The sequence below is a fragment of the Microtus pennsylvanicus genome, chromosome 11 (assembly GCF_037038515.1).
Source record: "Microtus pennsylvanicus isolate mMicPen1 chromosome 11, mMicPen1.hap1, whole genome shotgun sequence".
Lineage (NCBI taxonomy): Eukaryota > Metazoa > Chordata > Mammalia > Rodentia > Cricetidae > Microtus > Microtus pennsylvanicus.
The window spans coordinates 95,979,729-96,006,460 of NC_134589.1; the positions used below are offsets into that span (position 1 = coordinate 95,979,729).

The 26,732-nt window shown below is 41.7% G+C and overlaps 1 protein-coding gene across 50 annotated transcripts in view; it reads left to right on the top strand.

Moving 5' to 3' along the window:
• The window catches only part of Rbfox1 (RNA binding fox-1 homolog 1), a 1,543,972-nt gene that overhangs the window by 1,427,383 nt on the left and 89,857 nt on the right, over window positions 1–26,732 (top strand). For 44 of the 50 annotated variants that reach the window (XM_075941979.1, XM_075941983.1, XM_075941971.1 and 41 more), the window contains 3 exons: window positions 4,768–4,860; window positions 6,585–6,645; window positions 15,827–15,880. In XM_075941979.1, the coding sequence (XP_075798094.1) occupies window positions 4,768–4,860; window positions 6,585–6,645; window positions 15,827–15,880 (208 nt within the window). The remainder of the gene's footprint in view (window positions 1–4,767; window positions 4,861–6,584; window positions 6,646–15,826; window positions 15,881–26,732) is intronic. The other 6 variants (XM_075941941.1, XM_075941940.1, XM_075941989.1 and 3 more) reach the window with 1 other exon arrangement.

Sequence of the window (26,732 nt, forward strand, 5' to 3'; positions counted from 1 at the left end):
CTTGCCCTCACGAAATGGAACCATTGTTAGGACCTCATTTCTATCAGTTACTGCCTCAGTTGACCAGGAAACCAGGGGCCCCCAAAAAACAGGAACTCTTCTCTTGGTCCCTTATTCTCCAAAGGACACTCCCTGAGGCAGATGACTCAAAGTTGAGAGAGGATGACTCTACATATGTGTGTGTGTGTGTGTGTGTGTGTGTGTGTGTGTGTGTGTGTGTGTGCCACCATGCAGAGACAGTAAGTATCTGTAGTGTTCTGGAAACATATAGGCTGAGTATTTTATGTATATCTAGATACTATAGGAAAAGCACATCTTCAAAAGGAAGGACAGTCTTGATCACAAACAAGACTACATGCAGTGTGGGGGGTGGTAATGAACTGCACAATTCAGTTATTCTTAAAAGAGATTTAAAATAATTCTTTTGCTTCTGAGATGCTTTGTTTCTGGGGATACTGTCAGATTTAGCTATTCTTTATTATACCTAAGAAATATGCAACCTGGCCTTTGAATTAGTTAGTATATATGCATGCACTCATATGTATCTGTTCACTAGTTCCTCTCCAGGTGAACGATTCTTGAGCAAGACAGACTTGCTTCTAGCCCTTAGCTTTTCTTAAGTGTCAGGGAAGACCAGTCATGAACAACTATCATAAAAGGTGCTGCATTTTGCCATGTCCACAGGGGTTGTTGAAACTCTAAACATGTAGCTGAAGGTAAGGAGCCTTTCTGAGAGAAGTAACTAAGCTGAGGGTGAATGAGTAAGGGAGGGAGGAAGGGAGGGAAGGAGTAAGGGAAAGAAGAACAGAAAAAGAAAATATTTTACAAAGAAGAAAGGGCTGTCTTTGCAGAAGTCACTGGAGGGATCAAATATCAGACACTTAGTCATCAAGAAAATTAATTTCTATGGCCATTCCAACTAAGCATGAGTTCTCTATATTGGAAACTGGAGAACGTGAATTATCATGTCGAATAGTCGAATAGAGTGTATTCATTCCACCTTCCAGGGAGCTTTGGAATCTTGAATTAAGATTAAAAAAAAACAGGGTGTTTACAAGACTGCCCCAAAGAAAATACACCACCTAAAAGCACTAGTACTAGGAAGGGGAAGTGAGCAGAAAACAGAACTGTGCAAATTTATGAAAGGCTTTTAGATCAGCAAACCGTGTTGTAAAACTCCACTTTAGGTCACAGTGCTTCATGCCCATCTGAGTAGCACAGACCCCTCCTCCGGGAGCCCTATTGTCTCTTCTCTGAGCTCCTGTCCAGGGAGACCTGAGAAGGTGTGTTTCTCAGTGGAAGGATGTTGACGACAATCTGAACTCCATGCCACCTCATCTCCTCTCCCCTTCATCATTCCTCCTTTCTGTCCTCTTTTCATTTCCTTATTTCCTTTCATTCCCTATTCCCTCCTTCTATCCCTTCCTTCTTTCTTTGCATTTATTCTTTTTCTTCTTAATTGTGAAGTTCTAGCAATCAAACGTAAGACATACTGGACAAGCATCCTGTCATTGAACTACACCCCAAGGCCCTCTTTAGTTTTGTCTGAGGCAGGGTCTCCCTGAGTCGCTCAGGCAGACCTTGAACTTGTGACTCTCCTGCCCCAGTCTAGAAGCTGTCTGGGATGATAGGCCCGCACTGCTCTGCCTGACTCTGCATGGCCTCTTTTCTTAACACTCTTCATTATTCCACATCGCTATTTCATCTTGCCCCTAACTCTTCAAACCAAAGGTGTTTAATTCATTCCAATACAAAGACTAAAAAAAGTTCATATTTTTAAGGGTGGCATGGTGCTGTTTCCTTGATATGAAATCTTGACCATGGAGCAGGCAATAGAAAAAACCACAACATCTTGGCTCCTACTTTCAGAGACACCAGGACCCAGGGCTTTAGGGACAGAGCACCTGACAGCTGAAAGGACCAGGGGCCACATCTCCAGTCCAGATGGGAATCTCCATGTGGGACTTCTGATCATTTTCTGACCCAAGCAAGATGTATTATTTTAGGGCTGGACAGAGGTAGAATTATTCAAGCCTGCAGGATAATTAGGGTGTCATTTGTAGGACAAGGTCAGCTTTGAACCTAACCTTCACAAGTCTCAACAAGTCATTCCTTGGAATCGGAACCATCCAGGGGTCTTTCCTTCCTCAGTCTGCAAGTTTTCTAGAATGGCAAGAGTACTTCTATCTCCATCTTTAGCTCCTCTTCATGTGTATAACATGAATTTAAGCCAGGGGGGTTGCCATGGGTCAGATGAACTACAGAACAAGTTTCCTTGGACAGTGTTTACACTGTGTTCTTTGCAGTGCTTTGGTAATGGAGACCTTTTATGCCAATTAAAATGATATCATCCACTGGGCAGTGGTGGTGCTTGCCTTTAATCTCACCACTTAGAAAACAGAGGCAGGTGGATCTCTGTGAGTTCGAGGCCAGCCTGGTCTACAGAGTGAGTGCCAGGACAGTTAGGGCTATTACACAGAGAAAACCTGTCCTGAAAAACCAAAAAAAGACACCACCCTTCTCTCTATCCATAAGGCAGAAACAAGATTGTCTTTTCTTGTCTGGTGGGAGACTCTAAATCCCTTATTTCTCTTAATGATCCCTAGTTGTCTGACTTGGATGCTCATAAACTTGGGCCTACAGGAGAGAAGGAACATGACTGAGCCGTCTTGGGCTTATGATCTTTGCTATGCTCCCTACATTTATGCACGAAATGAGAAAGTCATTAACTCATGCAGCCCCACTGGTGACATTTTCGAAGCAGTGCTGCAAAGTTCTTCTTATTCTAGCACATGAAATGTTCTTTTTATGAGTGTGTAATAAAGAGAAAAATCAGGAAAATCCAGCCATGGAGTCATATAGGTAGCTTTAGGAGGCAAACGGATGTCTGGCCTCCACTCAGGGTTTCTCATGTGGCAAAACCAAAATGAGGCCCAGGAATTAAAATATGTAACCTGCTGTACAACTGAATTTGGGGACCACAGGCTGGAAGATAGAGTTGTCAAGTGGAGCAGCCCATCCCCTCAGATTCTGTCCTTTGCTATCAAAGAACATTTTTGTTCCTTTCCCACCAAAACTAGAATACTATTAGCAAGTATTTTTGAGCACCCAGATTAGGTAGGCAACAGGCACAAAGCTTTTGTGGAATATGTCACTGTATATTAATTGGATCACTCAGGCATGCCCTACTTATGAATCCTCACTCTGGAAAACGCATTGTAAAGTCATTTCGTCAAAGTAAATCCATCTGATCTTTTTTTGTGTGTGACATGGACAAACATCCACCTCCCAGCAGCTTGATATACTCATAGCACATCCCCTCCACAGACAGAGTAGCTTTATAGTGTCTCCTAGCCAGTGTACCCAGCAACTCTTCTCCAAATATCCCTCAATCATGAAGTCATCATAGGTGCCAGTATAGGGCTAACATCAGATGACTATCACCCCTAGAATGTGTAATTATTGCACATTTTCTTTGTAAAGCTGAATGCCATGCATGAGGGTCAAGCAACTGTTTTAACTGTGTGTGAGGTTTATTCTGTGCAAATTGATAGTGCCCACACAGTGCAGAGTTGTTCCCCACTTATACCAATGTGGAGCTAATGTACCTGTAGTATTTCAAAGGTTGGTGTATATATTTCTAAACAAAATGTACAAATAGGCTTAAGGATTTTAGAAGCAGTATGTCAGATTTTCTATACTCACCGTAGAAACCATGTCAATGAAGAACGAAGGTGGATTTTTAATAATATGGATTAGTGGGGTTGGTGCTAGAGGTTGAAATATCAAAAGTAAAAACTGTATTTGTGATGAAACAAAGGGAACAGTTGTTGCTCATCATCAGTCAAGAGGATGGGTTCAGCCTGCTGCACAGATTCCCCATTCGGGAAATGTCTTTACTTTGGTACCTGTTGATACAGCAAAAATGAATGCTAGTCCCAGTGCCTTAGAAGTTTGTTTTCTGGTTAATAGCATAACTTAAAAAGTCAGGCTCCAAAGTCTTTTGTTATTTGGGGAGGGGGAGGGCAAAGAACAAGTGCAGAAGAGGACTTGATTATCTACATTGTTAACCAACAAATGTTGATTTCTATTCATTTCATGTGATTTTTCTTTTGTTTATTAGAACCACAAGTTCAAGATTTATTATGTATATAAAAAAGGTCTTTCCTTTTTTTAGGCTTGTTACTTTTATTTTTTGAGAAGCAAAGGCTGTACAGTTGACAGACTCAAATAACCTTAACTTGCATGAAGAAGAACGGTTCTTAAATCCACGCAGCATGACTCCGTAGGCAATGTGACAGGACCTGAGCATTCACTGTTGAATTCCCGTGCACACGTTTTATTTTGTTTGATTTTTTAATTTGCACGTCAAGAAACTGGCTCCCTTTCTTTTTCCTCGTTATTTCGTTTATTCTCTGTGAAGACACTGCACATTTATTTTGATCTCATTTTCTTTTTGTTTGATTTCTTTTCTTCCGTAGTGATGTTTAGAAAGGTATTTTTTTGTTTGTTGGTTTGGTTTTTCGTTTTCATATCCATCTTTGAATTCTTTAGGGGTTCCAGCTAACGGGTGACAGGAAAAAAAACTCGTTCACATTTGTTGCTTAGTGACTGCACATCGTAGTGTTCTCATAATTTCTCTAATTTGCATGTTACAGAACCGAAGCCAGGACAAGAGATAGCAATGAAAGCGAGAGAACTTTGCCAAGCGGTCGTTGACTGAAATAATAATATGCATGTTGTTCTCCTTCTCCCTCCTGCATGCAGGGATTTGGTTTCGTAACTTTCGAAAATAGTGCGGATGCGGACAGGGCGAGGGAGAAATTGCACGGTACCGTGGTAGAGGGCCGTAAAATCGAGGTGCATGTCAAAATATTTTCCTTTTCCTCTTTTTTTTTTTTAAATGTCTGCTTCACGCTCATTCGTCCTTCCAGGTGCATCATTGGTGTCTCGTGTGTGACCCTCCTCCCTTCTCATTGTTTATATATATTTATATTTATATATATTTATATATAAAAAGGAAAACTGGCCTTACTTTTTGGTTAAATTTTACTTTAGATTATTCGTTATATTACTGCTGGAGAGTAGATGGCAAAAAGTGAGATGAAAGGGAGATAAATATCAAAGGTTCTGTTTGTTTTACTTTATTTTCCATGTTTTATGAACAATGGGTGCAATAGGTTCGGAAGATGACACAGTATTCAAACCAAACCAAATATATATCAAGTTTTGTTTCTTTTTTAGTCCACTTTAGGGTTGAAGAGGGATCCACAGTGGTTTGCAAATTAGACCAAATTTCCAAGCAATGACGTTCAAAATATTAAAACAGAACAAGTGAGAGGCACTTGTCATTAAATCCTGCAGTTAGAAACCAAAACCAGCTTAAATTTTTGCATTCTCTGACTATAGACATTGAATTAGCAATCAGGATTTCCCATTTCAGCCATGGCCCCTGTCGATTGGAAATGTAGACCCCGTGTTCTAACATTCAGCGCCTGCCCTTTGTACCACTGGGTTCCTCTTCAACACAATCAAAGGGTCATATTTGTTAAAACTTTAAAAAGAAAAAAATTACCAGTTAAAAATGCTTTAGTCTTTGGAGTAAGATGTCGCATATTTTGCCTTTTTATTTTCCCCCCTCGACGGTAACGCTTAGGCCCCTCACCAAACCCTCAGTAACCATGGTAACTGTATACAAACCCATGCTGGCGATGGTGGTGAATGGTAAGTGACGGAGTCCATCTGCCGCTTCACGTATTTAGTGCTGATATATATCTCTATACATATCTCTCTACCACGTGGATTTTTTTGACTTGTTGTATTAAGTTTTCTTGATGCTCTATTTTTTTGGGTCTTTGGTACGCCTGTAATTGAGTGTACGTTCTAAGCTAGCCTGGGAGGCTCTGATTGGACTGAGTTATGACCAGTGCACATCTTACTCAGATCGTTAACTCCATATTGTGTTACACAATGCACCCTCTCTTTTATCCTTTTGTTAGCTGTGACCTTAAAGCTTGAATGACTCGTTAATTCTTGCGATGTACAAGGCTCTTGTTCCAAGTGTTGAATGCTAGATGTTGCTTCCCCATGATTCCCCTCCCAAAGTGTTGCACACGGCTTAACCCTGTCTGTCCCTTTCTTTGACATTTATGTCCCCTGTACTTTGTCTCTTCCCTCTTCTCCACTGCATGCCCCTTTCATATTAACTTTATTTTCTGTTTAAAACTCTATCTCTTGTTTCTGTGTCACCATGGAGCACACGCATGCTTTTCAATCTTCAATTATGCAGTATCTTTTAATTTGCTTTTACTGTCTCTTTATTAAACTTTTAAATGAGATGACATTGCTTTATTGAAATGATTTGTAAGTTAAATTGGTTATGAAGTAAATGTAATTATAAAAATGTATGATTTTTGGGTTATGCACCTATTGCCATTTGTAAATTAAAATGCATTGTAGTTTTTTTTAAGTTTTTGTTTTTTGGTTTTGATTTCAATAAGTAATCACAGTCATAATGCATGCAACTAATTGAATCATGGGCTGGCCTTGACGTCCAGACTCACTTGCGTTTTCTATGTGTATAGGTCAATAACGCAACAGCACGTGTAATGACTAATAAAAAGACTGTCAACCCTTACACCAATGGTAAGTAGACAGCTGCCTACCACAGACCTCTTCTCTGCCCGTCACTCCAGCGCTTTTTAACCAGGGAATCTGTTTCTTTTTCATTTTGCTCTTTGAACATTTTATACCTGTGTACATTGTATCTTTATCACGTGCACTCCTAATTCCCCTCCAGTCCTTCCCAGGAACCCCCATCATATCTCCCATCCAACTTCATGTCTTATTTATGTGTTAACCTAATGGTTCTAATTAGCATTGCATGGGGTGATCCACTGGAGTCAAACTCTTAAAGAAGCGTGGCCCTCCAGGCCAAGCAGCCACAAACTGCCCACAACTCCTCAGCTAGGAGTAGGGCCTGAGGAACCTCCCTCCCACCTATGCTGAATTTTCTTTTAACTGTGCAGGTCTTGGGTAGCTGATATGAATTCATGTGTGCCATGTGCCACATTGGCCCTACTTGGCTACTGTTTCATTGCTGACCGGCTACAGGGAGCAACCTCAGAGAGGATTTTCACAGCAGAGCGAATACAGCTTTCCAGTTCAGCCATCTTGGCTCTCTAGAGCAGTGGTTCCCAACCTGTTAATCTTGACCCTCGCGGGCTCACATATCAGATATCCTGTATTCGCATAGCTAGTCATAACAGTAGCAAAATTAGAGCTACAGAATAGCCTCAAAAGTAATTTTATGGTTGGGGTCACCATAGCATGAGGGACTGTATTAAAGGGTCGCAGCCCTGGGAAGGTTGAGAACCACTGCTCTAGTAAGTGTCCCCAGGACTGATGTTAGTTTAGTTTCCTGTAATTCTAGCAAATTAAGAGGAGAATAAAAGTTCTGTTTATTAATTTTAAAGCCATATATCCTTAATAATTTGTCATTTCCGGAAGTGTAGTTACAGAATTTGGTTCTGGCTTTCAGACTTCTTGGTTGTCAAAGCGTTTTGATGGCTGAGCTCCATAGGGAAGTAGCTGAGTGGGGCTTTCTTTCCCAAGCACGTCTCCCCGAGCACCATGGGGCCACGCGAGTCTATGGATATGTGCCACAGACTCCTCTAAGGCAAAGAATTTCTGAGGTTACCAGGAACATTTCCCAGGACTTGTCATTAACAGTGACTGACAGGCAGCTGTGGGTGTCGCCCAGGGGTAAGGTGCTTGCCTAGCTTGCACGAGACTCTGGGTTCAATCCCCAGTATGATCAGAAAAAGGGGCTTCCTGTTTATATGAGAGTTATTAAATATGTCCCCACATTTGGTCACTACTCCTTCTCAAAGTAAGCATCCATTAAGGTATAGGGAGGGAGAAGTCTGTTTTTATTTTAATGGGAAAGGTGATCCAGCAGCTAATAGCTCTGGGTTCAGATCCCAGTACCCATACAAAAGCCAGATGTGGCTACAGAGCTGCCAGTAAGGACAACTCCATGGGGAGTGGGGGCAGAAGGATCACAGCCACAAACCTAACTAGAGGTTCAGTGAGGGACCCTGTCTTGGAGAGGAAAATGTCACAGAACTATTAACCAGGACACGCAAAGTCTACCTCTGGCCTCATAACATGCACATATGTATACAGACATAACAATCATATCCATACACACATATTAAATAAATAAAAAAATAAGTAAGTAAAATGTTTCAGGAAGTTAAAGTATAAGAACATGATAGAATATTACACCATTAAAATGACCCATGTAAAGGTAATCTTGGGATTATAATGAGAAAGAAAATGTGGATAATGAAACCCAGGCCCATGCTCTGATTTTAACCAATGGCAGTAATTCTGCCAAAATCGTGATGCTATGTTGGATATCAAGACATAAACATACTTTTCTTTGATTTACAGATTTTAAAAAATAACATAATTTTATTTTACACAACAGGAAAATGTATGGAATTTCTATTTATAAGTTTTAATTATATGTGAAGCATAGATTTATTTTAAAACAGAAAACAACGAAGGAGGAAACGAAGCAGAAATGTTTGGTGAGCGCTCTTGCCGGGCTGACTTCCCCTCCCCTCAGATGAGGCCACTATTATAGGCTGTTGTCTATAATTCCTTTGGCATTTTCAGACCTAGACATACAATAGATCTGTGTGTATAGTTCTCATGGGATGATCTACATATTCCTGACATAAATAGCATCATGACATGCATAGCTTTTAATCAGTACTTATGGAACAATTTGGAAATCTTTAGATGCTGATCTGTAATAATGGAACGAATTCTTTCTTGTGGCTATATAGCACTCCACAGGTTGATTCAGATCTTCAGCGTTCACTGACATTTCATTATTTTTGTTTCTATTTTTGTGCTATTGCAAACACATTAGCATTTTATAGTTTTTCTTTTTTTTTTCTGATAGTGGCAACCAATTTGACTATGTCAGGGTGTTCTTGCATGAAAAGTAATGCTATTAAACAGATATATACCCTCAATGTTACATGGAAAGGGCAGAAGGATAATTTATTCTGCTGTCCAGTTTTCCCAGCCTCAGCAACTGGGGGAGCATGCCCTTGAACTGGATAAGCAGTTTCTCTGGGTGACCAACACCTCTGAAGTACATGTTTAGGATGATTTTCTATTGGGTAAAACTCATAACTCTGCTACTGGCAAGTGTTCACACCAACATCCACGCAAATGCTGTACATTCAAAATTCATGGCATAGCCTTTGTATGTGTTTGTGTGTGTGCTGCACAGTTGTAGGTGTGCTTGCGTGCTCCGTGAAGATGTGAAAGGGTGGAGTGAAAGAAACACAAAAGAATGAAACAGGAGACTGGGAGGATGACTCAGTGGGTAAAGTGTTTGTGAATGAGGATTGGGGTTCAAGTTCCAAGAACCCCTGGCTGTTTGACTATAGTGCCCATATTGCCCATATTTGAGAAGTGGGGAGATGGAGGATTCTTGGAGCAAGCTACAATGGTAGGCTAAATGAATCATGGAGTTCTGGATTTGGTGAGAGACCTTCCTTATTAAATAAAGTGGAGAGGGATGGAGGAAAATACAGACACAGTGACATCGCCTTCTGTCCTCCATATGAACCTGTACTTACAGGTATCCACATACACACAAACACACATATTCATATGCACACTATAAATGCACATCTACAAATGGAAAGCAAAAAAAACTCAAATGTAATCCCATAAGCCATGTAATTTATATACATGTTTTTTAAAGGAAGAAATATTGATCAATTCCATACCCAAGGACTAAATCCAACTCCTGTAGGAATTTGAAGCATAATTCAAAACCCATTCAAAATAGCTGGTATTTCTGCAACACTATGTGTCATGTCTTAGATGAGACATTTCAAAGCCAGTGCCCTAAAACAGAGGCCTGGAAAAAGAGCAGCAGCATCCAATTTTAAAGAGGCAGAAGTAGTGAAAGGAGCCTTTTCTTTTGTCTATAAAGTATCACCACTGTCACTAAATTTTCTACAAATTATAATGGAATCAATTGGGAAAATAAAGACCTTTAAACCCTCTAAGAGGGTGTGGTGTTGTAAGAGACTGTATTAGGGAAGTTCTGGCAGAGTGGAGGAAGCTTCACCTTAGTCCATAATTTTGAACTTTCTTCCATAGCCCATGGCCACGTGACCTGTGAGACAGAATACGACAAGGGCAGAGATCTGACAGACACCACTCACCATGATAAACAGGAAGCTGCGAAGGGGCCTGGACCGAGGCACTGTGAATAACCGTCACAGGCATGCTCACTGAGGCCAACTTCTTTCAGAAGCCTGCATCTTTCACCTTTCACCTCCTCCCTAAAAGGCCACCATGTAGAGATTAGCGCTGGCTCTGTCTAATCCACACACTGCCCGCTGGTACCTAGGCCCTTTACACACCATCCCAGAATATATGTCAATACCCATGAAACCATACTGGAGTAAGAAAGTAATCCTTTTGAGGTTTATTTCTTAGTTGAATGACCTACAAGCCATGGAAATAATACTTTTTTCCCAAAATTATGTTATCCAACTTTGAAACCCGAGTACGGTCCGAGTATGGTAATAAAAACTTAGCTGCCAATGTCGTGTTCCTGAGTTCCCTCTGTCGTACATCCAGCTGAGATTTCAAAGCCTCAGGGGTGCTGTTGCCTTCAGTGAAGCCTCAGACTGGCCCCAGTGGATGGAGGAACATGTGAGGGAGCGTGAGAAGGAGCATCTGTGGCAGAAGAATGTGGCTGCGATCTGTGTGGAGGATCTAAGAGGCACCCATGACTTTCTAACATAGATATGATAGAACACCATAGCAGGAGATAGGATGGAAGTTTTGCAAATTCCACCTGTCAGAAAGCCCAGTAAAGACATAATTAGACTTTCTCTGCTTCTCCCAAAAGCATGTCTGTGGGAAGGGGTGGTGTGTTGTAGAGGGGTACTGTACTCATTGAATGGCAAAGATTGGGTCTATCTTATGAATTGAGAACTGGATTTAGAGCGATTTCCTGAAAATTGGCAAAACATGCCTGTTACATAGGATTCTGTTTCCTTAGAAATTTTTACAAGCCTGGAATCAAGTAAAAATACCCAACACCATGGAGGTGGGCAGTCTTAGTCTAATGTGAGCTTTGCTGGTGACTGCCGACATGCATTTGAGCTATAAAAACTCTCCCCACATGATTCTGTACAGTGGGAGCTGTACCCCAGCATCCCAAGTATCTGCGATCTACAGAAGTAAAGTAGCACCAGGGTGGGTGCAGGAGATAGTGCTCTAGGTTCGAGTGCTGCTTGCAGATCAACAGTATTTGATTACAGAGAGGCCTCGGTCTGAATTGCCCATCTCATGCTTTCTTTCTGTGCCAAGTTGTGGGAGCAAAGATTCAGATGCTAAATGAAGCTGGGTGAAGGAAAGAAAAGAAAAAATGGAATCTGAGAAACTCAGTCATGCTTTTTCCTTGTTTAGAGTATTTGATTGTACTTTTTAAAAATTTATCATTTGAGAGTCTCATACATATATTTGATATATTCTCATCACAAACATCCCTAGTCCCTCTCTTAGACTTGCCCCATCCCAACCTCCTACCAATGCTCCATCTTTGCCATTTTGTTTTCGTTTTGGTTTTGCTCTGGGCCACACTGTGCTGTAGCAAGGTCACTTGCTTGGGTATGAGTGTGGAGCTGCCCCAGGAGCCAGAGTAACTTTGCAGTGGTTTCACTGATGAAGACAATGACTTTGTCAGGCCGCCTTGAGCTCCCCTGGACAGGCGGGCCCCATGAGTCCATTCCCACGTGGGGCTGGATGTTTAAAGGCTTGCTCTGTGCAGCCCCATGTTAGACCTTCCTGAGAACTGCAGCCATGTCGTGCCCACAAGGAGCACTCCACAGTGCCTGTCTTCTTTCTTGGTTTTATAATATACTTCTACCACTGAACTCCAGCACTAGCTTGATAATTTTCAGTTTAACGTGGTCTTATTGAATTGCCCAGCCTGGCCTTGAACTCATTCTGTAATCATCATAAGTTTTGAACTTGAAATCTTCCTGCCTCGGGCTCCCAGACAGCTAGGATGAGGGGTCTGACTGAAACATTTATCTTCTGTTTGTTTACTGGGTAAAGCAAGAGATTTCTCTCTGAGCAGACAAAACAGTCCAGTTTAACAACAGATGGTCACAGCGGGAAGCTTTATTGCTGGCTGACTGTTACTGTCTGGGCAGTCACACATCATAGCCTCTGGTCACCTCTAATAAAGCTATCTGAGGGGATTCCTAACATAAAATTGCTATTTCTTCCAATGTTTCAAGAGAACCAGGAATCCCTACACTTTAGGTGAAATCTATATGTTGGCTATGAATACATGTTACTAACCAATAGAAGAAGAAAAAATGCCCATTGACTCAAAATAAACAACCACACAGTACATGTGCTCAGTGTATGAATAAGTGCTTTATCTGTCCTTTGAATGTTGCCTCCTGCTCTATTTAATCTATGAGGTCTCTGTTTAGAATGTATGCAGGTTTCACTATAGCAAGGCTTGTACACCAGGGATCTTGTCCAGCATTTTTCTAAAGCAGGCTAGCACATAACCCTGGATAAGCTACATTTCAGGGAGGCAGGGAGTCTGATTTGATGCAACTCCCTGAAGACCCATCTCAGAGGGGTGAATCTCCACGTGCCTGCCTGAGCTTTGCTTCATTGCCTTGTTGGATGGGACCCTGGGAGGCTGGGAGTGGTAGGCTTTATCTGCTATTCTCTTTCTTTTGTAAGCCTCATTGTTCGGTTTAATGTCCCTGATGAAAATCTCAGAGTTTGTGAAGCCTGGGGACATACATAAACTGTCGCAGAAATTAAAATTGGGATCATTTTGTCCATCTTCCTGACAGTGCAGGCTTGTATTTCTAGCAAGGTTATCCCTGGGGTCTCTTTCAGGTACTAGAAGGAGCCACTGAAAGAAGTCCATTTGCGTGTGATTTGCATACATTTACATAAGTCTACCTCAGGTTTGTGAGTCTGAGCAAGTCGGCACAGAGGTGACTTTCAAGGGCAGTTCTCATTGCCTTCACTGGAAGATGGCAGTCCCTAAGAGGTCCTTCATTGCATGTAGAACATTTAGCATCTGGAGGGCACAAAGAAACCAAATCCTAGCTGGAAGGAAATAAGACCACTTTGAAAAGCACTTTGTGCCTTCTAAGTTTTACAATAATCCGAAGTCTGTGTTTATGGAATATTTAGTATTAGTCAAATGTTTTCAAGAGTCTAGAACTCATACTTGACAGTCTTACCTAGCTTTACTTTCAATTCCAATGAGAGAGAATGGTAGAGAAAACAAAAGAAGAGAAAAGAATGAGAGAGAAAGTGAATAGATTCAGAAACAGTTAGTACACATGCAGAAAATTTAACTGAGTCATGAATCACCTAGTGCCCCTAAGAAAAGGCAGGAGTATGACAATGAGTATCATGTTTTGGGAAGGAATTGGAGACCCAAACAATACCTGGATACTTGAGAAAGATTTGAGAAGAGTTCTCCAAAAAAGGCCGGGAGATCTTTGGATGTCCAGCTAGCCTGGGTAATTTTATTCAGATTAAAAAAATCAACACTTTATGTCTTAGACGGAGACAGTGGTGCAAAATGGATGGGCCTTGGTTAGATTATGATCTTCTGGGCCAGCACAGTGAGGTTGTGCTTCCGAGTCTGGAAAGAGGAGAGCTCTGAGCAGAGGGGCAGAGCAAGTGGTGGATGTCTTCCATTACTCTTTGGCCACTGCAAATAGAATGGATGGAGAGGGAAGCAGAATGAATGAGTCTTTTATTTTAAATTGTTTACAGATGTTTACATGTGTGTGCATGTGTACATATATGTGCATGTGTGTGTGTGCGTGTATGTACCTGTGGGTGTGTAGGTAAGTGCATGTGGATGCAGATGCTTGCAGAGATCAGAAGAGGGTTCCAGAGCCCCCTGGAGCTGGAGTTATAGATGGTTGTAAGCTTCCAAACATGGATGCATGGGAGCTTCCATCTAAGCAGTACACTGGGCTTATCCCTCCAGCCCTAAGGGTGGTTTTTAATTATTGTTATTGTTTTCTTTTGCTTGGTATGACTTGTCTGGCCAGAAATAGATTGTAAAGAAGGAAGACACTGTCCCAAGTTTAATGGAGTATTTTTTAAATGGATTGCATATGAGATATGATGGTGAGGTAGCAACTACTGAGCAGAATTTTGAATGACCAATGCGTGGAAGTGCCATTGGCTGAAGGGAAAGACCGGATGAGAATCACGTTTCAGGGGAGAAGGGAGAGTGGAAGGTGGCACCCAGTTCAACAAGATTCAGAAAAGAAAAATATTCAAGTTCCTTGCTGGGGAGCGAGAAGCCTTGTTTAGAAGATGGGTCTGAGGTAAGAAGGGATGTGGCACAGTCATAAGGCCCAAATTTGATTTAAACAGTCTCTCATGTTTAGTCAGGTCATCATATACCTCAGTGTCCAAAATCAAGCAGTTCCCTGGCTCCAGTTAGACCCAAATTCCTGAAGGTTATTCAACCTCTCAAAACAGCAGCACCTGCTAGGGTCTGGTGTTAAAACACAGGAGCCTACAGGGACATGTCTCAGCCAAACCATAACAGCACTTAAAAATAAGCCATTTCTATTTCTCGGGTCCATTTATGAAAGGTATTTAGTGTTTGACACTTGATCCAAGACACGAGGGCACATAGGGTCACACAGGGTGGAACTTCTTTAGGAAAATGCTTTCTTGGCTCCGATGGAGTACTGAGTTCAATCCCCAGAGCTTCATAAACTAGGTATAGTATCCCAAACCTACAATCCCAGTATTCACGAGAAAGAGGCAGGAAGGCCAGAAGTTCAAAGCCATCCTAGTTTATATATGAGTTCAAGTCCAGCCCAGGGTACATGAGATTTTTAGGCTACTTAAGACTGTCTCAAAAACAATTCTACGAGTATTGATTTCCTTAGAGATTTACTAGGAAAATCAGAAACAATCACAGGCTCTGAGGCATAACCGCTCTTTCCTGATGTTGCAGAAACAAACATACAAAACCAAACAGGCCCATAATGTGCTTTCCAATATGGCTGCTCTTGTGTGTTGTCTTCTTGAGTGAAAATTTCTAAGGAGCCGGAGTTCATAGTTAAGATGTACTTCCACCAATACCATTTAGCAAGCTAGAGACTACTGCTAACGTCATAGACAAGTGACCTGAATGTTGTCTTTGATACCTAACGCTGACTAAGGCTTCCCCGGCTCCTGAAAGGATTGGAATGTATTCTACAGCAGATCTCTGCTGGTATCTCTGCTATTCCCAAACCGCACAGCCCTTGGAAGTCTAAGAGGTCACCATCAGGTTGGCTAATCGTCAGAATGCGTTCCCTCAAAGAGTTCTGTTTAGGCAAGCTTTGAAATGTCTGTGACATTAATGCAAGACAGCAAGTGATGGATTATCTAACAATGTTCTATGAAGTAAGGCAAAAACTGAAATTACGATTGTGGATGCGCTGATATGGTTGAGCCTGCATTCTGTCTTCCTTGCAAGGTTCACCTGTAGCCGGTCAGTAGTGTTCATTCCATTTATCTGCGATAGCAAAAGACCAAAAGCGTAGACTCCAGAGTTGACAAGCAAGTTGGTGCATGTTCAACTTACAGAGCCTTGAAAGTTTCCAGTCCAAACGAGTGCACTACTTCACTGTGTTGTCACTGTGGTTTCCTTGATGGGGGAGAAGTTCCCGACTCAAGTGTGATGTAATCCTTCTGTGCTTGTTTTAAGGCTGGAAATTAAATCCAGTTGTGGGCGCCGTCTACAGCCCTGACTTCTATGCAGGTAAGGAACTTTGCTTTGCACGCCAAAGTCTTGCTTGGTCATTTCTAAATGTGCTTTGCCTGCCCCTACATCCTGGGTTTTGTAGCTTAATCCAAATGAGGAATCACATCTTAACAAATTCCAACAATTTCTTGGGGCAAAACCAAGAGTGTTTCCAACTCTGCAGTGATTGTAAGGTAAGCAGAGGGCTCCGCCACTCATGACATTTCACATGGGTTCTCCCTAGGAAAGTGTTGGGGTTTTGCACAGCAGTCCACTGGACAGACGGGTGGTGGCCCCTTCCTGTTTTAGTGCAGTGCCCCTGCTGTGCACCTGTTAGCTGTGCATTTCCATCAGAGTTGCTTTCCTCATTCCTAAGAAAGCAAAGGATCGAGTCAGTCATTTCACCCAAGTACAAACTGGGAATTTCCAAGATAGTTTATGTGAAAGTTAGGAAGAAAAACATGACTTCAGTCTTTCTTTCTCCATGGGTCAATTGGGCTTAGCATGGTCACTTCTCTCTACTTTGCTCCATGCATATGTCTCTCATCCCCTATCCCCTACTGCCTTTTAGTAGGGAAATCTACCCACTCAGACAACTCAGTGAACAAATCGGGGGGGGGGGGGGTGAGCCAGAAGCCTCCACAAGTAAGATTATTCTTTACTTTGACATGGCAAGTTAACCTGCCACTACTTCTGAGGTTTTGTTAGAAGGCTGTCTTGAAAGTCTAGTACCCTGGCAGACTTTCCTTATGTATGTGGGGAAAGAGTCTTCCTATGGCATGCCTCTTGAACATTACACAATTGATAAATAGTTTATCTTAGTGGTGAGGTAGATCTTGGTTCACTTCTTCCTCTTGCCCAACTCCTGCCATTTTTCTGAAACTAAACATCACTAGTAGAGGATATGAAAATATTAGAACTTAACTACTCTTTTGCACAAACCAAACTTGGATAAACTTGGGAAGGGGACGTACAAGAGCTGAGATTTGTATTTCAGCTATACAGTGTTTGCAGTCCTCTTCCTATGTGAGTTTAGATTAAGTCTAGGGATTGCACCACCATGCAGCAGCTATGTTCACTCTTATCAGGGAGAGTACACTTGAGTGTAAGGCTCCTCAACAATTCTACTGTGTACCCTACCTCCTGAGAGGATGCACTAGAAAGAGAGGAACATGCACGAGAAACCAGACAGCCCAAATTCAAACTCTCTTCCCCTGTTTGCCAGATATTGACTCTGAACAAGTTATTAAGCCTCTCTGTACCTCAGTTTCTTCATCTCTCAAATGGGATTATGGTAGCAGAAGTGCATATGAGTTTAATAGAATATAAGGTAGGGCTGTATGAAGCCCTCACTACTTATTCCGCATCATATAATGTTTGTGGAATAAAACTGAGCAAGTTAATATTTAATCTTTGTGTCATGGTGGGAGAAGGCATATTAATAACTGATACTCCTGAGCCCTGAACACACGGTTGGTCTCAAGTTGTTTTCAGTACTTGTAAAAAGGACTTGTCTGTGAACTCTCAGCATATCTACTTGGGTTGTTAACTTCTGGTCTTAGGGACAGGGCTATTTGTCCAGAAGCAAGGTGCACCTTGGAAGGTACTGTGTTTGGGGCTACATCTTCTCCAAAGCTGTAAAAGTATAAAATCTCCTCAAAGATCAGAGAAGATCTGGCTTCCACATACCTTCAGAGACAGCCAGGAATCTGCAGCATCTAACCCAAGGCAGTGGCAGGTTCTCTAGCCTGTGAATGCTTATGATATGTGCTTGTGTTCACATTATTCTCTCCAGAGACTTGGGGTCCAGAGCAAGAAGCAGAAAGTATTCTCATGGGAGTTTGTCACAGATGTGGGCATGATCTGAGAGTCCTGTGTAGTTTTCCCTTTCTAATGGTTATCCTTGCTCTACTGATCAGGAAAATGTCTACTATCTCCTTTATTTGGTATTCCAGACCATAGTGAATGCCTGCTGGTGTTGAAGAACACAAAGACAGGCTTAGACTCACATACGCACGCATAAAGGAGTCTGCATTCCTTCAACAGCATCAAACTTAGTTGAAACTAGATCAAAGCCCAGGCTAGGCAGAGAGGTCCCCGGGGTAGAGAAGGACAGCAAGTTTGGAGGGGTAATGAGTACTCAGTACTTTCTGTAGTCTGGCACTAGTCTAAGCACACTCCATACATGATTGTATTAAATCCTTGTTGCAGTTTTGCAAATTAAAGCACAAAAGAGTGGCGCCCAACATGGGGCTTGAACCCTATACAAAGAGTGTACATCTTTAGGATTTCATAAAAAAGTGGGTTTTTTTGTTTGCTTGTTTTTTTCAATCTCAGGGGCTGAATCCTTTGTAAGTGGATACCATGAGTTTTTATATTTTATGAATATTAAGTCTACATTTCTGTGGCTGTGCCCTGTGGTCATTCCACTGTCCAAACCATAAAAGTGAGACAAGCCAACTTGTCTCTATTGCCGTAGCGCCACCACCACAGTTAGGTATGTGAATTGGTTGGGTGAGGACCATCTTGAAGAAACCTGAGTGACCGATGATGTCGTTTATATGAGGTTTGCTCAGTAAATTGAAGTCTTGGATTTTGTTGTTGTTGTTGTTGTTACTTTGTTTGTGTGTTTGTTTGTTTTCTTAACAAGGAACCTGGCATAGAAGTGTACACCTGCATCTTAGCACTTGGGAGGATGAGGCAGGAGAATTGCCTTGAGTTTGAGGGCTTATATACTGAAACCCTGTTTCACAAGAAAGAAAGAAAGAAAGAAAGAAAGAAAGAAAGAAAGAAAGAAAGAAAGAAAGAAAGAAAGAAAGAAAGAAAGAGAAAAATAAAAAAAAGAAAAGAAAAGAGAGGCTGAGACATTATCTCAGTTGGCAAAAATGCTGACTTCACACACAAGTATGAAGTCTGGGTCTGATGACCTATACCTTCCAGCTGCATACCCATGCTAGGAGTTTGACAAAGCATCTAAACTTCCTTAGCTACAGAATGAATCTGGATTTCGCTTGCAGTATGGAGGGTAGCTCATACCAGAAATAAAGACCTTGTCATTGCTTGCTTTGGATTTCATAGGTCATCCCTATGTATGTCCAAGATGGAAAGCCAGACTCATTAGTCATTTCTCAGTCTAAGATGTGTTCGTGACAGATTTCATGACACTCCCACAGCATAATTATTGATTTTCCTCAAGCTTATGCAGAATGAACCATCCAGCCTCCAATTGTCTCTCAAAATGGGCCATGGAAAGTTCACAGATTTTGTAAATTAAAATCAATATTTTCAATCTCTCCTAAAGGTAATTTTCCTAATTTAGTGGACTTTCCCCTAACATTTATTTTCTCTTTTAATTATAAAATGGCAAGTTATTGATTTTCCTATAGAACCTTCTGATGCCCCCCAGTGCAATTTTATTGCTGATGTCGGATGGGGATGGGGGTGGGGAGGGAGGGCGTACTTCTTAATGAAGACCTTTAATTACTAGCTGAACAGTATTAATTTGCTTTGATAGATTATGACATTTGCACGCACACACATACACACAACCCTGGGAAGCATTTAGAAAGCCATTTGAAAAGGTTTTTCATTTTAGAGGGTGTATTTTTTTCTGGTTTCACCTACAGTCATACTATGAACTCCTTTAAATTCATTTTGAATGCAAGTGTGCTGAAGCAAATGTACATAAATCTGCATATTCTAGGAACAGATATAAATCTTTGCAAAGACAGGTGGGTGTTTTCATATAAAGCTAAGCAGCATTGATTATTTCCCCAAGTCTAATTATCTTTAGACCCTGTGAGGTTTATTCTCAAGACAAATGATTGATAAGTCAATTAAGGCACAGATGGGTCTTAACGATTTTGACCAATATGTATGGCCACACCATCTTCAGGCTTAAATAAAATTTGGGGTGCTAATAGAAATGGGATATGTGTGGGTATCTGCTCCCAACGGTATTCCTCAAGTTACTGGGTATAATTAGATAGCGCATGTCTAAGAATCAGAATAAAGAAGACTCGTGAGGGATTCTTACCATATCACTGAGCAGAGAGGAGCCTATTTGCCTTTTCTAACAAAATATTTTGAGATTTGAGGAGATGACTTAGCTGGTAAAGCACATGCCTTGCAGGATGAGGACCTGAGTTCAATCTCTGGAACTCAGGTTAAAAAGTGAGGCATTCTGGCACTTGCCTATCCTCTCAGTCTAGGGAAGGAGAAAAAAAAATGGGTTCCTGGAACCTCACAGCCAGTGACTCTAGCCTACTTCTCAAGACCCCTGCCCCAGTCTCAAAAAACTAGGTGGCTAGTTCCTGAAGAGCAACACCTATCCTGTTCCTTCTGCGTGTACATGCACAGCACCCATTCATGTGTGACACGTGTACATCCAAACACACACATCTAAGAAATCCTCACTGCTTGAAAATGTAGTGTTTTCTTGTTTACCTATCCAGTAAAGCAGTTGATTCAATATACCTTTAATATCCATAATAAGTGAAGGAGAATAAATAAGAAACAGAAGGCCATTCAATGTTGTCACAGTAGTACTGACAAATGGCTCTGCTCTGATCCTCAATTGCCGGTAAGATCCACAGGACAGAGCTTCCCCACACTGTATATCATATCAGCCAGCTCATTTCTGTGATTAAATATTCCATCAGTGGGGCTAGAAGGTGGCACAGCTTAACAAGATTCAGAAGATGTAGCACTTGAACACACATAACTCACTCCTGGGTTGTGAGAACACCCAGCCTGCAAAGGGAAATTGCAATTTAGCTACATTACTCCAGGAGACACAATCAATAGAGAAAGGAAAGGAACTTCTAGTGAATTGCAGATCAAAGATAGGGTTATGTCTCAAAGATGAGAAAGGTTACCATTAGAAAGAAAGGAAAGAAAATAAGGTGAGGTAGATTATGGCAAGTGGAAAGCTAAGATGGTGGAGGAAGGGGAGAAAAGTGGCCCTGTGGGCAATCACTCTCATTAACAGTATTGTTGAAGCGAAGGACTCTAGGTTGACGCATCTAAAAGCATTTGTTGCTTATTCTGAAGGGGAGGGGATAATAAGAAGTTTCTAAAAGAAAGGGCCTGCTGGCCTGTAGAGTCCCATCTGAAAGGGGAGCAGTTCTTAAAGCAAGCTGATGCCAAGGTCATGGGTAGGATCAGGGACAATAATGAGGGCAGGAGAACCTCACTGACTCCAAAGTAAGATATGAATTTAAGAGATTAGTGTGATCACTGAAGTCGCTTCGACTGGCTATGTCCATACCAGGGAGCCAGGCCCTGTACCATATCACATGGGAACAGGAGATGGAATAGTGGATTGAGATCTCAATGTGAAGTTTAAAAACAGAGAGTTGGGATATAGCACTGTGTGATTGCTTATCTCAAGAGGGCAGGTGTATTTGACCTTGGATTATCTCTACAAGTGTGTGGGTTTTCTACGAGCGTTTGGCCACTGTGAGCTATGATTCATCTTAGAACTGGGTTAGAGGAAGGTGGCATGGGACCCCTTTCCCACTTGCCCTTCACTGAGCACAGTACATTTAAAAGGATGACCTTTTATGTGCTTTAGCATGACTCTCTTTGTAGCTAGCTTTTCCCCTGTATTTTGAATGTTAGCATCTGCAAAATCTAAGACTTTGAATGTCTATTTGAGAATCACCTCGAAAACAAGTGTCAGCACTTGCCTGTGAGGGTGTCTAGCCTACGGTAATTGGGATGGAAGAATATAGGGGGCACTGTTCCATGAGTTGAGGTCCCAGACTGGATAAAGGGGAGAATGAAAAATTAGCATGATTACTCATTGTGCTTTGCTTGCTAACTGTGGACCCGTGTGTCCAGGTCCTGTCATTGTCCCTTCCCCACCTTGATGGACTCTACCCTTGAACTGTGGCCCAAATAACCCTTTTCTGTTAAGCTGCTTTTTTTTCCAGGAATTTTATTAGCACATCATGAAAGGAAACTGGGCCAGAGTAGCTGTGTTCCCAGGCACATCTCTTTGTGTTTGAAGATTGCGCCCAGAGTACTTGGTGTGATATAAACCATGCAATTTAGCATACAACCTGAGCGCCTTGCAATATGGTGGTGTATGTTTGCAGGTCTCCACTGCCGCTCCAAGCCCTCCAAGCAGTAAATATTTCAACATCCCTCATGGCAGGAATGTCTTGACATCCCCACCGTGAGGAAGGCTTGACTTAGATGCTGAGCTATGCCCTTAAAGAGAATGTTCTCGCCAGCAGTGACCTTTGGCTCTGGTTTGCTGTATGTAATTTACACATCGGCTAAATTCAAATGCAGTGCAATTCAGTGAGCTGGAACCGGGGCATCCAGATTTCTGTCCCCAAGCAGCGGATGTTCAGCTGGAAATGTTCCACTTCAGAGACCTTATCTTGTCCATCTGTTTACCTTCGCCTCCTCATTGGGATGAGACTCACTTTGCTTCCCGCCCTCTTCTCCCCCCCCCCCCATCTGTCTTATCAGATTTTACTCCATCCTGGCCCACATTTGGCCTTAATTTTTGATCTGTGTCCTTCCCTGGTCCACACAGGGACCACAGCTCATCTTTGATGAAGCCTGTGGGGGGTTTTGATCTTCAGATAGGTTCAGGACTTGCTGAGATGGTTAAAATAAATGCATTTCTTAAAGAAATGTGCTCTTTTTCTGCTGCATGGGAAGTCTGTCAAGGCTTGCTCCTCTGAAGGCAAAGGGCAGGATATTTCTGGTGTAAGAAGAGCTGTATGGAGGCCACACAGAGAGGGTGCCTCTCAAGGATTTTGTTAGGGTTCCACTGTTTGATTAGGCTTCACATGAATGCACAGAACTCCAATGGTGCACCATAGCTGTGCTGGACTCACCATGGAATGACCAAAGAATGAGGTCACTGCTAACTTAAAAAATGCCACCCGTTTGTTTCCATTAACTCATTGATCCTGCCCACATATACATAGTATGTGTCCAGTATCCTTTGTATGTGAGCTCAATGTGTGTGATTGTGTAATTGAAATCAGAGTCACTCTTTTTGTTGTTGGTGGTTGTCTGTTTGAGGCTAGCTCGTCAGTGGGCTCACAGGGATTCTGCCTCCACCTCCCATCTCTCATTTGGAACACTGGGTCCAGATTTTATGTGGGCTCTGGGAATTCAAATTTGGGTTCTTATGCTTGTGCCTTTTCCTTTGAGCTATCTCTTCATCCTAACTCATTCTTTAGTAAGAAGTTATGAAACAAAGGTCAAGCACTTAGCCAAGGTAATAGAGATGAACTATGCTTTCCTTCAAATACATAAGGGTTTTTGAAGAATGCCAAACTGTATACTCAATGTACAAAAAGATACCGCATGCATATGCACACACACACACACACACACACACAAACACACACACCAATGTCATGGAGCTTGCATACATATACATAAACACAAGCATATGCACATAGTTACCACCAACGACATGGAGTTTTCACACATATGCCTATGCACACTTGCACACCAATGCTAACAGTCATTGTTCCTGCATTACAAATGAAAGAGTGATACAGATGGGGTCTTTGAGGGTAAATAGGAGTTCATCTGACAAAAAAAAAAAACGTAGAAAAATTTGACTGCAGAGATAGGAAGGTTGGGAGAGTCCCAGGGTATCCCTCAACCTTTAACTTGAGACCTCAGTAAGAAATTCTAATGGAATAAAGAAGACAGAGGGAGTCGATCTTTATCTGTTACCACAGGTGGGAATTTCTGGGCAAAGTTAAGTTCTTTCCAAAGGCTGAGGCGTATTGATCTGCTAAGATCAGAGGATGTCTTCACCAGAAATGTTGCTGAAAATACCACAAGGCGGGAATACGCATTCTGGAGTGTGTCCTCTGAGGGGTAGGCTGTCATTGAGAGCATGGTCAAAAACAAACACACCACAGTGTCTGCGGGTCCCCTACGCCTCCATATACACTCAGAGCTGTCTGATGAGGAAGGTTGGGATGGGCAAAGGACATATCAGGCATGAAGGGAGGAACTTGGGAAGAGATCATTAAAAGACACTGCGAATAGCAGAGGTAGGTGAGATGAACGGAACGAGAGTCTACTAATACACACTCTGCTAGGGGATTCTATAATGACTTAAGACGTTCGTCGTTTGTCAACTTTAAACATGAAAAAAATAAAAAGAGAAAAATGAATCATTTAAAATGGACTATATATACATATGAAATTTTAAGACAATGTATTAAAAGTTTACTTTTTAAAAAAACGTGCATAGACAGATATGATTATTTATAAAGGCTGTTACTGCACTGGGGAGATGGCTCAGTGCTTCACAGGCACAAAGTACCTAAGATTGATCCCCCAAACCCATGCTAAGAAAAACTGAGTTCAATCTGTAGTGCCCACGTTTATAAAAATGACAGTATCAGTGTTTATTTATAATCCCAGCACTGAGGAGGTAAAATCAATTCAGGGGCTCCCTTGCCAGTCAGTTCTGTGTGCAGGTGAAGTTCCAGGCCAGAGAGAGGCTGTGTCTTCAAAAGAAAATTAGGAATGACACTCAAGACTGTTTCTTGTCCTCTGTGCACACACACACACAAACACGCATACGCACACACAAAAGAAAACCTCATTTCCCCAACCTCTACTCTTCAGTCCCCTGAATTGAACACTTGATTTAAGCTAGGGCCAGAAAGGAAGTGATCATAGAACCAGTTTTCTTCCGTCTAAGCCTCTTTCCAGACAAGAGAATTACCAGAATGTCTTTAGAGCTATTTGTGTTGCATTACCCTTTGATTATAAAGTATTCAATGCTCTAGATTAGCATGTTTGCTTCCCACATTAAATATTCTTTCCAAAAAGGAATTATAGCTACTCCTATCTGTCCAACTAATTAAGTTGTTGGATAAGTAGACTCAAGTTGACCAAATATTTTATCATATCCTTTGTGTTAATTATGTGTTCTGAAAACTTAAAACAAAACTATTTTATTGCCTTTTAATTTTTAAAAAGTATTTTCTGTATTATGTGTATGTGGGGAGGGTATATGCAACGGAGTGCAATGGTACTCAGAAGTCAGGGGCATCAGATCCCCTAGAGTCAAAAATTTAGTTGGTTGTAACTGCCCAGTGGTAGCCGGGTGCTGGAACGCAGGCTCAGGTCCGGTGGCTGGGAAGCAGGCTTAGGTCCAGGTGCTGGGAACCAGGCTCAGGTCTGGGTGTTGCAAAGCAGGCTCAGAGCCGGGTGCTGCAAAACAGGCTCAGGTCTGGGGGCTGGGAAGCAGGCTCAGGTCCAGAAGCTGGGAACCAGGCTCAGGTCCTCTGCAGCAGCAGATGAGCACTAAGCATATCTCCTACTCTTCCCCTTCACTGTTCTTTTGAAAATGTCTTTGTGTTGAAGAAGCAGCTCACACATGGCACAATCACAATTGGGTGAACCACATCACTAGGAGTTAATGTGTTTCTGGAACTTCCTTAGAGCTGTTACAACCCATTACAGGCAAAATATTGGCTTATGAAAAATTAATAAGGCCAGAGGAAAACAGAATTCAGTATCTACATTAGCTATTTACACCAAAAGAAAACAGCCAGAATTAATTATGCCACATGCAACATTTTAATGGGGTTTTCATTAACTGTATACCATTATGGAAACTAAGCAAGGATTATTCAAAGAATAATGCCAATGGCTGTTATTGTTTCAGACATTAAATTAGTTAATGGGTTACATATTCAAATCTGATGTAAAGGTTAATCGATGTACAGTAATCATTATATTAAGCCCTTTATCATTCTAAGACATAAACACCCCAATATTACTGATGCTTTCCCTGGGGGAAAAAAAAGGAGCATCTATTTGGGCCTTTCTGATATTTCTTTGATGTGCATGTGATATGAAGACAATTGGAACCCTGGATGTTATTAATAGTTCTCTGTCATCTTCGAGAATAAATTTTACTACCTGAAATATTACATTTGCTTTTCTTCTATAGTGAATACATAAGTGCTTTCTCCTCTCTCTCTCTCTCTCTCTCTCTCTCTCTCTCTCTCTCTCTCTCTCTCTCTCATGTGCATGTAGGTGTGCATGTGTGTGTGTTTCTGGGAAGCATATTTAAGTAACTGCTGCAGTTACTTTCTGAGAAAGTCAGAAGTGAAATTTATTTTCTCTTAAGCAGGCAATTCAAGATGTTGGGCTTTTTCAGTCCATAAACTTAGCCGGAGCATCCTAAAACAGAGTTATGGGGTAGCATGTAGAGTTTAAAGAGGAGACATGGGGAGCCTCTCTAAACAGCTTTTGAGACTCTTACCTGTTTTAGGGACCAGCCATATTCCCAAGAATGTGATGGGGGAGGAAAAGTGGGGAAGAAAGAGGGCAGAACCTCAGGTCACAGCCCTGACCTGCTGGACAGCAGCCTGCATGGGAAACACCAGACAGCACAGCATAGCAGGGTGTGAAATGCATGGACCCCCTTTCTGTGTTGGGGGCCCTTGTATCCCTGAAGTCTACACATTAGGAAATAAAAGTGATTTCATTGCTTCTGCTGCTGCTCAGTTGCTAGACATCCATTTGGACCCAGTCGAATCTTTTTTACTCCACCACCACACCCATTGGCTCACAGATTTTAACAGTGAGTCAAAAAGAAAATGTGAAGCAGTTTTTTAAAAAAAATAATCCTGTTATCAGGATGACTCAATGAGTCAATAGCTATGAGTCAATAAAACTTTTTTGATGGACACTGAAACAAGTTTAAGCCCAGTTTACTGATCAACAATGATATCCTTTTAATTCCTTTTCAACTGGGTAAAGCTGAGTCTTGGTGTACAGAACATAATAAAAATTGGTGTAGCCAGATTTACCTGAAGATGATATAATTCACTGGAAATATTTAAACCTCAAATTG